Source organism: Mauremys reevesii, linkage group 10 (assembly GCF_016161935.1).
Source record: "Mauremys reevesii isolate NIE-2019 linkage group 10, ASM1616193v1, whole genome shotgun sequence".
Taxonomy (NCBI): Eukaryota; Metazoa; Chordata; order Testudines; family Geoemydidae; genus Mauremys; species Mauremys reevesii.
The window spans coordinates 129,192-144,759 of NC_052632.1; the positions used below are offsets into that span (position 1 = coordinate 129,192).

At 44.0% G+C, this 15,568-nt stretch overlaps 1 protein-coding gene across 6 annotated transcripts in view; it reads right to left on the bottom strand.

Annotated features, from left to right (window-relative positions):
• IQGAP1 (IQ motif containing GTPase activating protein 1) overlaps positions 1 to 15,568 on the bottom strand; it is a 206,228-nt gene that overhangs the window by 72,891 nt on the left and 117,769 nt on the right. For all 6 annotated transcript variants that reach the window (XM_039492768.1, XM_039492767.1, XM_039492766.1 and 3 more), the window contains 8 exons: positions 11,579 to 11,669; positions 8,347 to 8,514; positions 7,814 to 7,956; positions 7,133 to 7,303; positions 4,875 to 4,958; positions 4,236 to 4,307; positions 4,076 to 4,145; positions 3,409 to 3,617 (listed from right to left, as the gene is read on the bottom strand). In XM_039492768.1, the coding sequence (XP_039348702.1) occupies positions 3,409 to 3,617; positions 4,076 to 4,145; positions 4,236 to 4,307; positions 4,875 to 4,958; positions 7,133 to 7,303; positions 7,814 to 7,956; positions 8,347 to 8,514; positions 11,579 to 11,669 (1,008 nt within the window). The remainder of the gene's footprint in view (positions 1 to 3,408; positions 3,618 to 4,075; positions 4,146 to 4,235; positions 4,308 to 4,874; positions 4,959 to 7,132; positions 7,304 to 7,813; positions 7,957 to 8,346; positions 8,515 to 11,578; positions 11,670 to 15,568) is intronic.

Sequence of the window (15,568 nt, forward strand, 5' to 3'; positions counted from 1 at the left end):
GATGGTTGAATTTAATATGCCATGCACAGCACTTGTTATAGACTTCACCAGCCCTTTTATTCAAGTGCACTGAACAAGTCTATGGAATCTAATGAGGTGACTCAACGTCCCTGGAAGACAGGGATAGAAGAGCTCTATAAAGGACTGGAAAGCTGCATTAGAGTCAATGGCAGATATATGGCATGGTTTCCTATCTCGATGTGAGTTCATCAAGGCTTTGTTCTGTCACCACTGTTCATTATCGGCATGAACTAGTTGATAGATAAGCTTGAGGAGGCAACTGTCAGTGCAGCGTGCATTGGTCTGGTTATTAATTCAGACAAAACTAAATCCCCAGCCATTACCATCAAAGCAACCACCACCTCAGTATTAACCTGCCCCAATGAGACACTGACACAGTGTCAGCTGTTAAATATTTGGCCAGCATCACAGAGAGTGCTGGAAAGATTTAGGAGCTTGTATAACAACAGCTGCTGCCATGTGTCAGGTCATTCAGCAGTCTCCTGAGCTTGGTAAGTTTATGTAGGGGCAGTATGATGAGACTGCCTACAATGGCATGTAGCCAATCTGTCACTGTTAGTAGCAAAATATCCCCAACAGCTGGTGATGGGACATTAGATGAGAAGGGCTCTGAGTTACAACAGAGAATTCTTTCCCAGTTTCTTGCTGGTGGGTCTTGCCGAAATGCTCAGGGTCATATTTGGGGTCAGAAAGTAATTTTCCCCCGGGGTCAGATTGGCAGAGATCCTTGGGAGTGAGGGGGTTCGCCTTCTTGTGCATCATGGGGCACAGGTCACTTGCAGGTTTAAACTAGAGTAAATGGTGGATTCTCTGTAACTTGAAGTCTTTAAACCATGTTTTGAGGATTTCAGTAACTCAGCCAGAGGTTAGGATGTATTTCAGGAGTGGGTGGGCGAGGTTCTATGGCCTGCAACATGCAGGAGGTCAGACTAGATGATCATGATGGTCTCTTCTGACCTTAAAGTCTATGAATCGATGAGGATGTTGTAACATCAAGCTTGCTACAAAGCTGTGGATCTATAAAACCACAGTCATACTCCCTCTATTGTATGGAAGTGACATATGGGTGCTAAGGAAAGATGAAGAATCCCAGATTGACATTTGTCATTCTTGTCATCTTCATCAGCTGATCCATGTCACATCTCATAAACAAGGCTATTAAAAACTGGACCTAGTAACCATCTCCAGTCAGCTCTGGTTCAGTTTTGGCAGCCTTCTTGATACAGACATATTATTAGAACAGAAGACCAATGACTTCTTAAGCATCTGTAGCAAAGAATGTTACTATGTGACTAGCGATCATGTGAGTGTCAAAAGCTTCAGTGGCGCAGTAAGATTGCCAGTGCTGGACGAACTGAGTATACAACCAGAACACTTTAAGCATCTTGCCAGAGATTGATGCACTATTTGAAAGGTCATGTCTCTTTGGGATTTGCCATAATGAGGATGATGATGGGGATGGTGGGAGACCTCCGTGTGGGGGTAGAGGGAAAGATGGTGGGATTGAGTAGGAGTTATCACCTTTAGACTTTGGCTCCAGCTGCTGCTGCTTTTACAATACCTGTGAATGTGCCTGTAGTGGGGCGCACTGCCCCACTCCCTGAGAGTGTGGGCTGTGGCAGGCCAGGGTGCCTGCGCAGACAGGGAGCCAATCAGGGCCCAGTTTGGAGACAGACAATCAGGGCCATGCTCAGCCCTATAAGAAGGCTGCCCAGGAAGGGAGTAGGCAGTCTGTCTCAGGCCTTCGAGAGGAGAAGGTCAGTCTCCAAGGGTGGGAGACTAGCACCGCGGACAGCGCAGTGCTGGCCAGGCTCGGGGAGGCTAGGGAGCTCTAGCCCACAGCCTGCCAGGCTGCAGGCCCTGAAGGGAAGGGCCTAGCGGGTGCAAGGGGCCATAGGGGAAGCGGCCCAGGGAAACAGACAGTGGAGGGGAGAGGAGGAGGACAGCAAGGCTGCCGCCAGAGGGTCCCTGGGCCAGGACCCAGAGTAGAGGGCGGGCCTGGGTCCCCTCCTTCACCCCTTGCAGTACACCAGCAATTGGCCGTAGGGAGCGGCCATTATACTACGCCAGATCCCTGACAAGAGGGATTGGACTCAGAGGGCGGTTGGACATGGTGGCTGGGATGTAGGACTGCTGATCACCGACCCCCGGAACGGGGTGCAGATGGACTAAGGGGCACTGCTGGAGGGCAGTGGCCTCAAAGAGGACGCTGCCGAGCATGGAGCAACGCGGGCCCAGAGACGCCAACAGAGGGCAAGAGGACGGACGGGACACCACTAGGAGGGGGCGCTCCACTGGACAGAGCTAATTCCCAGAGTCACCAGCAGGAGGTGCCAGGTGGTGAGTCCCCAACCCGTTACAGTGCCCAAGATAGTAGATGTGTGCATTTTTTAAATTAAAATAAAAGTATTTTGCTTACTTGCCGGAGTTAAGGGGCTGAATTCCCTAACATTCTTACTTCTGTAATGCATGTATGTATGTATTACTGTTATAACCATTTTAGAGATGGGGACACTGAGGCACAGAGAATCAGAATAATAGAATATCAAGGTTGGAAGGGACCTCAGGAGATCATCTAGTCCAACCCCCTGCTCAAAGCAGGACCAATCCTCCGAAAGATTTTTACCCCAGTTCCCTAAATGGCCCCCTCAAGGATTGAGCTCATAACCATGGGTTTAGCAGACCAATGCTCAAACCACTGAGCTATTAAGCAAGTTTGCCAAAGCCCCTCAGCAAACCAGATCCAGATTAGAATTCAGGAGTTCTAGTCATTCCGTTGTCTCTAGACAATTCTATCCTCTCTGTGAAACATTTCAACAACAAACCTCCTAGGATACTTGCCACAATTTACAGTACAACCTTCCCTTGGCTTATCATGTGTCTGGTACACAGTGCAAAGTGATTTTGCCTGATTTAGACTGTATGCTACTGGGGCAGTGACTATGTCTCTGTTCTATACTGTGCTGGGCACATTATTATTTAAGAGACTATGGCATCAAAGGGAACAGCAGTAATATTTTTGCTTTGAACAATCAGCACCTTCTATAACAAACCTCTCTCTCAGGCAGCCACCTCAGAAGGCCCCCCACATCATCTCTTTCTTCTTGCTTGGCTATCTCTGGAGCATTTCTTTTCTTTCCTTTCCTTCTTTCAGCTGTGCTACAACCACTCACTTGTCCTTCTGAATCCCCATCAACTTCCACTTGCCTTGACTATCACACAGAGGCCCTCTGTTTCACATGCACTTCCTTCCCCACAGTGGGACTGACTGTTCAATTAGTAGAGCTGTCTAGAACAGCTAAGAGCTGGGGGAGGCTGGTTCTCTCCACTATCTGGTCTATATGCCTGACTCTGTACTTTGGCTTTCCCTATTAGCGTGCTTCATACCTGCAATGTGATTTTGTTTTTCACAAGCAGTCCAATTTTGATGTCCATCAGATTGAGGTCATTTTCCAGTTGCTGATTGGATCGAATTAGGGTCACAACCTCCTCACGCAGCTTCATTAGGTCAAGCTCTTCCTGAAAATCTTGGTCACTCTGATCCAGTAAGTGGACAAATTTCCGGACTACAGCCATAGGTGGGTCTTCAGCACTGACTAAAAGGAAATGAAGTATCAGGCAAAGAGCAAGAGAAATCAATGAATACACATTTTAACAGCATATGAAGTATCTGTTTATCACCTGACAAATTTAGCACCACACAATATAAACAGCTTCTAGCAAGATTTGGAATTACTTATTTTTGGACAAAACATGAGCATAATCAGCAACAAATGAAAGAGTCACACAAATATCAAATCTAGGCCAATTTGTGATGCAGGTTAATTGAGAAGCTGTAGTTCTACCCATCAGTAGCTACAGTGATGTCTGGATTTAAAATTTCTCACCCACAGTGTTCCCCAACCTTACACTCTCCCCTACCAATACCACCTCAAATACCTCCCATACTACTACTCTTCTAAATGGTCTACAGTGATACAGACTACATTAGCAATGTGCCATGGAAATATTGACTCTTCAGGTATATAAGCCTCATTCCCTTGGCAATACTTACTGAGAGTTTTGTAGTCATCCCGTGCTTTATTTGCACGAATAAAGGCCTGGATTTTTACAATGTCATTTATCTAGGAGGAAAAAAAAAATCCCACATCATTTCATTCATAGTGTAATACAGAAAATAAATATTAAAACTAGTGTAGCAGAGAGACTCTTACATGGTCTCTGAAATACTGCAGACGATCTCTGTACCGCTTTCTGGCTTGATACATCCTGGTCATTGACTGAATCTGTGAAGTAGTAATGAGACACTCAGATAGAGATAAACTCTTTCCTCATTACAGGGTCCCACAACAACCTTATTGCCACAAAGACATTGAGGAATTAGCAGGAATTTATAGAAATGCAACAAAAATTATCAGAGAGCTGGAGGAATTGATGCTAAATATGTAAATTTTTGCTAAATTACAGATGAGGAAGGAGAGAAGCAAATCCTAACATTGTATAAATATTTGAAGGATATAAATGCCAGGAAGGGAGAGGGATTATTTAGGATCATACACAAGGAGGGGATATAATTAGGAGACTGGGGTAAAGTTAGAGGATTTAGAATGAACATCAGAAAAAACTTTCTGACCATGGGATCAGTGAGGCAGTGGAATTTTCTATCAGGAAAAGAGGAAGAAGCCCGGGTTATTTTTAAAACCACACTGGACAAAGAACTAGAAACAGTACATAATCCATGATACTGAAATGATTCTGTCCTGGCTCCTGAGAATAGACTACATGACCTAAAAGTTCTTTTCCATCTCTAATTTCTATGACTATGAGTAGACACACTTCCAAGGAAACTGTACCTTCACTACTTCGTCCTTGTGTGCTCGCAGGTACTCCAAGCGATCTTGGTATTCCTTCCGCTGCTTGTAGCCACGCCATTGAGACTGAAACCAGACAATGCACACATACACAAATTTACTTTGCAAAGCATTACCATTCTTAATACTCCCGTGCTATTCATCTTCCCAAGTTTGCCTTTGTCCAAGTGTAAAATTGAGGATTCATAATTTGGTGGGTTTTTTTTTAATATATATGAAAAATGTTAGATGCACTATGGGTACATCTACAATGCAGTTAGACAGCCGGAGCTGGCCTGTGCCAGCTTACTCAGGCTCATAGGGCTTGGGCTGAGGGGCTATGTAACTGCAGTGTAGACATTTGGGCTCAGGCTGCAGGTCGAGCTCTGGGACCCTCCCACCTCAGAGGGTCCAGCCTGAGCTCAAACATCTACATTGCAATTAAATAGCACAAGAGGGCAAGTTGTATCAGCTTCACAGACAGAAGGATTACAACAGGTAATAGGAGAAAGGACACTCCATATAAGAGTCCTGACCAGTCTTCCCTAGCTCCCAGTTTTTCGCAGATCTCCTGCTTGTGTGTCTGCTCTCTGCTTCCCCAATCTCCTTACTGAGTCTCCAGATTTGGCCAGCTACCAAGGTAGGTGAAGCCAGTTTCTAAGGCCTGATCTATACTACACAGATCGACGTAAGGCAGCTTACATCGACTTAATTATGTCAGTGTGTACACTACAGCCTTGTCCTGACTATGTATGTGGCCTACTACCCCAACATAATAACTCTACTTCCATGAGAGGCTAGGGCTTATGTCAGTGTAGTTAGGGCAACAAAGCGTCTATACACACACTGCTACTTACATCAGCTGGTACCTGATGACAGAACAAGGAGTAAGGGTCTCAAGTTGCAGTGGGGGAGGTTTAGGTTGGATATTAGGAAAAACTTTTTCACTAGGAGGGTGGTGAAGCACTGGAATGGGTTACCTAGGGAGGTGGTGGAATCTTCTTCCTTAGAGGTTTTTAAGGTCAGGCTTGACAAAGCCCTGGTTGGGATGATTTAGTTGGGGATTGGTCCTGCTTTGAGCAGGGGGTTGGATTAGATGACCTCCTGAGGTCCCTTCCAACCCTGCTATTCTATGATTCTATGATCATGGATTTATATAGAGGCAATATCATATTATCTGTCTTCTTACCTATCCTGTTCTTAATGATTCCCAACATTCTGTTCGCTTTTTTGACTGCTGCTGCACATTGAGTGGATGTTTTCAGAGAACTATCCACAATGACTCCAAGATCTCTTTCCTAAGTGGTAACAGCCAATTTAGACCCCATCATTTTATATGTATGGTTGGGATTATGTTTTCCAATGTGCATTACTTTGAATTTATCAACAATGAAGCCAACCTAATATAGGTTGACTTTATTTTTTAGTATAGACATACCCTAAGACTTCCTCCGTCTTCTTCTCCTGCCAATCAGGCTACCTTCCCTGCCCTCAACTCTTTCCCCTTTTCCAATGACAGGGGTTGTCTTCATGAGACAATCAGGTCCATGTTGGGATTTTATAAAATGTATGCGTACAATTTACTCTCTCAGACTTTCTGCTATCCCTACGCTGGTAGGTCTGATGCTGCCACCCAGTATTCACAAACCTTCCCTTGATTTCTGGTGCAGTTCCCCCACTTGTCCACTCACAACTTCTAAGAAAGTCACTTTCCAGATATCACCAGCTTGAAATAAGCTAATAAAAAATGGAACAAGCACATTCCTTCAGAGATAGAAAACAGGTCCCAGGACACAATTATGTCAGAGTGCATCCCCACTGAAGGGACAGAAGGCCCACAAGAGATGGAGCTGATTCAACAGCTCTAATATACTTCAGATATAGTGCAGCCCCAGTGTACATTACTGAGCAGTTCATGAGATAAATTCTTCAACACAAAGCACCTGGCATATGCCTGTCCCCAAAACAAACATCAATGGCTGACCAAACAATAAACCACTAGAAGGTCTTCTCTGATACATTCCTCTCCCTGCAGTTCTGCCTGAGGAGGAATTTGCTAGTTTCACATGAAAATGGATAAGCAACATAAACTCTTCAGGGCAGGGGCTGTCTTTCTATTAGATGTTTGTAACACCTAGAACAATGAGACTGGTTTCTAGGCACTACTATAATTCACATAAATAAATAATAATAGTATCACAGTATACGTAGAATGGATACAGAAGAAGTCATCCATAGACAGAGACATAAGACTTCACTACCTGGATACAAGTGATTGCAGGGACTTGCTTCTTCAAGAAATTCATTCTGGAGTTGAATTCCTGGCGAACAAGGTACCCACGGCAGCAAGCCTGAAGCCTGGTAATCAGGTTCTCATTAGCAAGCCAGAGCTGCTCTCTGTTGTACGCAGCAGTGACTCCAGAGATAGAGCTCTGAATTAGTGTTATAGAGGAAGAGGCAGTGGAGACAAAAATCAAGATGGTAAATTAACTTGCTATATCATGCACAAAATATCCTAAAATTATCCTTCTACATACATTGGGATCATGATCCTGAGCTCAAAGTTATGGTGAATTTGTTGAAGTGGCTCCTCTATATATTTTCTGCTGAGAGAAGGAATTTCCTGAAACACGGAGCCAAGGTGAAACACATCGTCTATAAAAATCTGCAACCCCCCCCCAGTAGGAAGGGTGCAAAGCATATGTATAGCATAATGGCAAAAGCAAAAGGGCATGGAGGCACACCAAAAAGGCACAAATGAGAGGAAGATGTGGCAGAAAATTATTTGTTTTAGTTATTTTTAAACAGCATTATCTTTTAGCCAATAATTCTATTTGGACTTAAGCTTTAACTCTTAGGATAATACTGGGGAGAATTACTCAGGTGACAACTACAAAGAATTTGCTCTTTTCAGGGAGACAATGAGCACGTTATCCTACTACCTGTATCTCCTCCCGGGAGAGCTGGGTATTATTCTGCACAAATCCTGAGGGTTCATCCCAACGTCCTTCTCTGGTTCGCAGGTTATGGTAATAATAATAGCCTCCTTTCACCCAGTGCTTCACCCACTCACTGCCATTGTCTCCTATGAGCAGAAATTGAAGCACAAGAACTGAAGGGGAAGCACAGCCTCCCAGCACGCAGATAATGTTAATTAAGCAATCATCAGTACAACTACTTTCAACTATATGTTCACTGCAGCTAGAAAAGCAGATGTCACATTCCCCCAAGACCTTACTGAGCTACCTACCATAACATGCTCCTGAAGTAGAGAACATTCTACCAAACATTGAAGTAAAAGTATATTTTCTAAATGTTAAAAAGAAGTCCCCCATCCCCACCGCACAACCCTAGACTCCTTTCCAGACAAATTTCTTCCCTGGCCTCTGCTTTCCATTCCACCATCACAGATTCATCTATTTTCTCCTCGCCAGTTTACCATTTAAAATTCAGTTGTACAACCCCCACAGTTCACCTGCTGCCAATTTCTCTCTCTTGGCTTCTGCCAGGTCATGCTGGTATGTCTCATCACACTCTGGAGTGACTCCATACAGTCCAACATCAGGTGAGCGCAGGGCACTGAGAGTCTGGCCCACATCACCATGGACCACTGCTTCATTAATGGCCAGAATTCCTAATGAAACTTGGATAATACACAAAAGAGAGGGTTACCTTGGCATGCAGGGGCTCAGTGGTCCACACCAAACACAGAACAGATTAATAGAAAAGCAACTTTGAATGTTTCTGTGAGGGTGGCAGAAAAGGGACATTAGGTGCACATCCTTAGGAATCAAGTGTCTTCAACAGAGCACATCACCATGGTCAGATGTTTTACTTCCACTCCACCCTGCCCTTTCCACTTGGAGCAATCACTACTTCACCCAGCATCCTAGCCTTCTCTCTCTCAGTTCACCAGGAGAGGTCCCAGTCTGTGAATAATACCACTGGGGATGAGATTGCAAGTGAAGACTGAGGAGGATGGGTCAATATTTAGTGTACAGAAAGCCCCACATGAATCAGTCCTTGCCCAAAACAGGCCAAGTTCAAGCAGCAATGCTTTGTAAAAGGTGTATAGAGGATTCCTTGTAGATACCCTACAGATCTACAGTTTGACAGAAACTGATTGGAAGTTGGCAGCAGAAACCATCTCTTCTCAGACTGGATGTTCCTTGACAAGACCTTCAAATAGCTGCCCTGACAAACTGTCCATTTAGACATGTTTTCATGGAGGCAGCACAACCTATTAGAATCACAGAACATCAGGGTTGGAAGGGACCTCAGGAGGTCCTCTAGTCCAACCCCATGCTCAAAGCAGGACCAATCCCCAACTAAATCATCCCAGCTAGGGCTTTGTCAAGCCTGACCTTAAAACCTCTAAGGAAGGAGATTCCACCACCTCCCTAGGTAACCCATTCCAGTGCTTCACCACCCTCCTAGTGAAAAAGGTTTTCCTAATGTCCAACCTAAACCTCCCCCACTGCAACTTGAGACCATTACTCCTTGTTCTGTCATCTGCTACCACTGAGAACAGTCTAGATCCATCCTCTTTGGAACCCCCTTTCAGGTAGTTGAAAGCAGCTATCAAATCCCCCCTCATTCTTCTCTTCTGCAGACTAAACAATCCCAGTTCCCTCGGCCTCTCCTCATAAGTCATGTGCTCCAGCCCCCTAATCATTTTTGTTGTCCTCTGCTGGACTCTTTCCAGTTTTTCCACATCCTTCTTGTAGTGTGGGGCCCAAAACTGGACACAGTACTCCAGATGAGGCGCCACCAATGTCGAATAGAGGGGAATGATCACGTCCCTCAATCTGCTGGCAATGCCCCTACTTATACAGCCCAAAATGCCGTTAGCCTTCTTGGCAACAAGGGCACACACTGTTGACTCATATCCAGCTTCTCGTTCACTGTAACCCCTAGGTCCTTTTCTGCAGAACTGCTGCCTAGCCATTCGGTCCCTAGTCTGTAGCAGTGCATGGCATTCTTCCGTCCTAAGTGCAGGACTCTGCACTTGTCCTTGTTGATTTCTGTTGGTACCCATGGGAATAAAGGGTCAGGTTGATTTAATGGCTTTTAATCCATTCTAGATAAAATTCTAGGGACCTTTTCACATGGAATTTGCAGAGAAAAGTCTATGGCCAAATATGGACATCAAAGAACATTAGCAAGGCAATGGATTAGCATGCAAATCCATTACCATATTTGAAGGACTTTAGGATGTGTCCATAATACAGCCTTAAACTTGGTGTTGGCTAGGTCACTATTTGAAGATGCTGCTTTTCTGAACATCTACAAGGCATAAAAGGAAACAAAGAAGAGGAAATGCACAAAATGGAAGTGCATGTTCACCTTTGAGACAAAGGAAAGTGTAGGCCTGTGTTTAAAGCACTACAAACCCTGAAGGACAGTTAGAAGCACAAAGGAAGAGAGCTGTTGATTCACTGTAGTGGAGATGCACCATGTTCCATTCTAGAACCAATGGCATAGAACTTTGAGCTTTCAGAGTTCTTGCTTCAAGCATGTGGCTAAGTGTGGTGATCATGTAGTTTTGGAATCATTTAATGTCATTACTGTGATACTATAATATTAGAAATTAAAGTAGACAAGAATAAGAATATATTTTATAAAACATGACAGGGGTTAAAAAAGAATATCAAGAAAAATGTAAGACTACTACTAAAAGCGGGGGAGGGGAGGGCAGGGCAGGAGCCTGGAGAAAATAAAACGCTCAGCTACTCTGCCTTCGTCCTCAGTACAAAAGATGCTAGTGGGTTCACATGATAAATGTTACAGAGAATGTGAGAATATAAAAAATCATAATACATAAAATGCAAGAAAAAATCTTGAAAATTTAAAGGTATGGAAGTTAGCAGGGCTCCCACTTGTTTCAGAGAGTTAAAATGGCAAATAAAGGAAACTGGTGAAAAGAATTTCAAAAAGCTTTTGATAAAGTCTATAACAGGCCATCAAAGAAACTTAAAACCACAACGGAAGAGGAAAAATTCTGTCAGGAACTGAAAAAAAGAGCTGCGTTAGGAAGCAAAGAGCAGGAATCAACCATGGTTTCTAGAGACAGAAAGGAAGTTAATAGTGAGGTGCCCATGAACCAGTGCTAGGCCTACTGTTCATGATTTTTTTAGGGTATCTGAAAGCTGTGGTGAATCGCACAGGTGAAAAATGCTGATGTACAAAATTATTTAGGTTAGTAAAAATCAGTGCAAATTTGAGGAACTCCAGAAGCATCTAATAAAACTGAGTGACAGGGCAAAACAATGGCAGATTATATTTACCATAGACAAATACAATGTAATATGAACTGGATGAAATCATTTAAATTGTGCGTGCATGCACAAATACACAGATGAGTAACGAATTGATTGCAACCTCAGGAAAAAGATGTAGGTATTATTGTGTGCGGTTTGGTAAAGACACTTGCCCAATGTGCTGCAGTGGTAAAAAATACCAAATTGGATGCTTGGATGTATTCAGAAGGTGACATAATAATGTGGAAAAATAACATCATTAAAATAACTTAACAGTCTGGCCTCACCTTGCATATTGCCTTATGCACATGGACTCCACTTGAAACAGAGCACTCCACATTCTCTCTCACATATACACAGTGAAAGTTCTATGTCTGAACCATCTTCTAGAAAGTCTGAGGATGTCTGATGATGAAGATTAATAGAAACACTTAATATGAAACTTACATTTCTGTGCCTCCTCTGTGTCCCTGTTGGATCGATGAATTCCATCCTGAATTTCATCCAGCCACAGCACAGCTGTCTCATCCTGAGTGTCCTAAAGAAAAATGGAAAAAAGCTCATCTCCAGCTGTGCATCTAAGATAATTGCGCCTTGTGAAGTAAACTGCGCACATAGCAAGTGTTCACACATTAAGTTTCAGCCACAGACGAAAAAAAGCCACATTCCTCTCCAGATGCTCTGCATTTGACTACAGCACAAGAATTAAAACTTCATGTGTTCCTGTGACCAGCAGAGGCTGCTACACCCATAACTCAAGCAGGTTCTCCTATTCTCCCATTGTCTCATTTCCAAAGATAAATTTGCTGAGGAAGGGGAAGCAACTGATAGATTCTAATATTGTGCATAGCTTTAATAAGCAGAGATCAGGGACATGAGAGCAATAGGCCACTGATTTAGCACCAAGCAGCCTAAAGCCACTTAGAGGACATTTCTTCCCATACTATCAGGGAAACAGACTCTAGCCCGGGGTGGGCAAACTTTTTGGCCCGAGGGCCACATCTAGGTATGGAAATTGTATGGCGGGCCATGAATGCTCACGAAATTAGGGGTTAGGGTGCGGGAGGGGGTGAGGACTCCGGCTGGGAGTGCGGGCTCTGGGGTGGAGCCAGAAATTAGGAGATCAGGGTGCGGGAGGGGGCTCTGGGCTGGGACAGGGGGTTAGGGTGCGGGGAGATGAGGGGTCCGGCTGGGGGTGTGGGGTTGGGGGTGCAAGACGGTGCTCCAGGCTGGGACCAAGTGGTTAGGAGGGTGGGAGGCGGATTAGGGTTGGGGCAGGGGGTTGGGGCAAGGAAGGTGGTCAGGCGTGTAGGCTCCTGGTGTTGCTTACCTCAAGCAGCTTCCAAAAGCAGCGGCATGTCCTCCCTCCAGCTCCTACGCAGAGGCACGGCCAGGCAGATCTGCACACTGCCCCGTCCGCAGGCACCACCCCTGCAGCTCCCACTGGCCGTGGTTCCCAGCCAATGGGAGCTGCTGGGATGGCGCTTGAGGCAGGAGCAGTGCACGGAGCCCCCTGGTTACACCTATGCATAGGAGCCGGAGGGGGGACATGCCACGGCTTCTGGAAGCCGTGTGGCGTCTCTGGCTGGAGAACCGGAACATGGCAAGCCCCCAACCCCACTTGCCGGCGGGCGCTTGAGGACCGGATTAAAACGTCTGAAGGGCCGGATACGGCCCCTGAGCCGTAGTTTGCCCACCCCTGCTCTAGCCTATTTACGAAGAGGCTACAAAACATGTAAAAAGAGTTCTTAAACAGGATTCAAACTTGGTTTCTCCCCATCCACATTGCGAGGCCAAAATGAGTTAGAATGGTCTTTGGCTGGAAGTGCGTTTAAACAGACTTTAAACTAAGCGTAGGAATCCTGTTTAACAAGCCATCATATATAGGGCCTTCATCACACACACTAAACTGTTCTGGTTGGACTCTGAACAAAACTAGTCAGCTGTGTTTATGCGCAGGAGACTGAGATGAGGGAAAAGGGGTAGAAGTTTAATGAAGACCCAAAACATATGCATGAAGAACAAATGACCTTGCAGCTGCCAAGTATAGTCTCTCCCCACCCACCATTTGCTTCCTGTTGCTAATAACTAAAAACTGAAAGCACGTCCCTCAGCCCTCACTGTACAGAATACAGGAAACGCTCAACTCTAGCACGAAGTCCACCACAGCCATACAGCATAAAGAGCCACTCTCTACAGTGTGAAACAGGGGTTTTGAGGGTCAGTTCCAAAAGAGGCATTTCCTAATATCCTCTGAATTTGCCCTATTAACATAGTTTAGTTCTGTAGCTTTGAGACAGGTCACACAATGACCTGGATATCTGTCCCTTTCACTCAAGAGAGCAACATGTCTAAAACAGGCAGCTTTCAGCTAAAAGTCAACCTGATCCCAGGAGAATGGCAGAAGGAGAGAAACTGCCCAGGTGGAAGGGGAAAGAGGACTTTTCTAGTCCACTTTGATAAAGGTAACAACTTTGCATACTCCAATCTCTGCTAGTAAAAGTCAATCCACAGCATATCCGGAGGACTAGGATGGCTTTGGAAAACCCCCCACACATTTAGCATTGCAGGGCTTCAGCCACATGCAGTGAATAGTAACAAAACTATTTCTCTTTCTTCTCTATGAAAACACACCTTGCTTTTGACTTCTCTAAAAACTTCCACATGTACTGTTGCCTGGAAAATGTCAGCTATGCATACAGTAGCCCACCATCCAAGAAGAAACTAAGTGACTGTTACTCATGGCAATCATACAGTCAGTCCAAGATATACACATTTACTAGCCAGTACTAGTCAGGTTAAAGATTTTCACTGTTTTCCTTCTATACTGTAGTCTAATATCTCAATTTCTAAAATTTACTTCAAGTGCAGCTGGGAGGGGCCCTGAAGCTGAGTTAATGCCCAAAAAAGGCAATTTCACCCCAACTGCAGTTACCAGCCCAGCCTGGCACAAGCTCCCAGCAAACTAAAAGGAGCTCATTATTTCACACTGACTCAGCAAAAGGAAATGATTCAACCCCAGATCAGTTCCTGAGAGATTTTAACCCTTTCAGGGCCCTCATTTGCATTAGTATTTTGTGCAATTATCAGCCATCTCCATTTCAAAAGTTTACGTTTATATGGAACCACTGCTGATCTCAACATAGGTCTTACTCTCATAAACCAAATTCCTGCCTAGATAAGTCAGTGATGGATTCTGAGATAAGCTGTATGAAACTCTCCTCTTCAAGTCACCAAAGGCAGAGAAATCTAGCATCCCCTTCCCCAGGAAGAACAGAAAAAGGCAAGGTCAGTTTCTGACTCCAAACTACCCAAAGCAGGCACATTCCAACAAGAATCATGCCCCCTACCTCTTCCCCAGCTATGAAGACGAAACACTTATTTATCTCCCTAACTTCAGCTTGTTATTATCTAGTGCTGAAAGCCTGCCAGATTCTTTACAGACAATTCAGGAGATAAGGTTCCCACTTACAATCAATTTGGGTTCCCACTTACTATCATCAGACCAGGGATAGGAAGCAAGAGATGTAAGTACAGGCAGCTTGTTGATAGCATGTGTTTTGCATGATCTCTCCTTCCCCAAATCTCTCAATGATTCGGTTATTCGTTGGTCTCTATAATTTTATTTTCTATATTATAAAATTAGCTATATTTACATTAAAAACTGATATTAAGAGAATGCTAATATTGCAAAGTCAAGCACTTAAAAGTTAGGAAATGCCAAAATGAAGGCTACCTGTACAAACTTCATTTGACTGATTATGATTCAAACTTTAATTACATGATCACATGCTATATTTTCCACAAGACCTTTGTCTCATTCAGTGCTCAGAATGGATATTGCTCAATGAAAGGATAGCTATTCAATATTTCTTTTTAATCCTTGTCATTCAACATGTGACCACATACATTATTTACTGCCACCATGCAAACCCTGCACTGAATATACAGGCATCCATTTCCTCATGGGTTTTCTATGGTGCTCTCATTATAGTACATATGAGGCACATATGTGTCTACAATGCAGTTGGGAGTGAGCCTCCAAGCAATGTTCCCTCTATTTTTTTCCATTCATGTGTGTAATGAATTTTGTTATGTGAACGAATATTGAGGTAATGTGCGGATGTGTGACACCAGTATAAACAAAAAACCTAGATATAATATATATTTTTTCAAAGTCACCATAGAGATAATTACTCCAGCCATGACAGATTAGGCATTTTAGAATTCACTACTCAATTAATTAAATTTAAGCATGAGAGTGAAATAAAATTATGAAATGAATAGACCAGTTAAAAAACTAAAATAACACCACTTTGAAAGAATAAAATTACAGAGAATATATGTGCATTGCAGGAAGTACCAAGAAGTAACACCACCACAAGTATGTGTTGGGAGGTGAGCACGCACTGGGGAAGTCTATTAGAGACCGTGTGC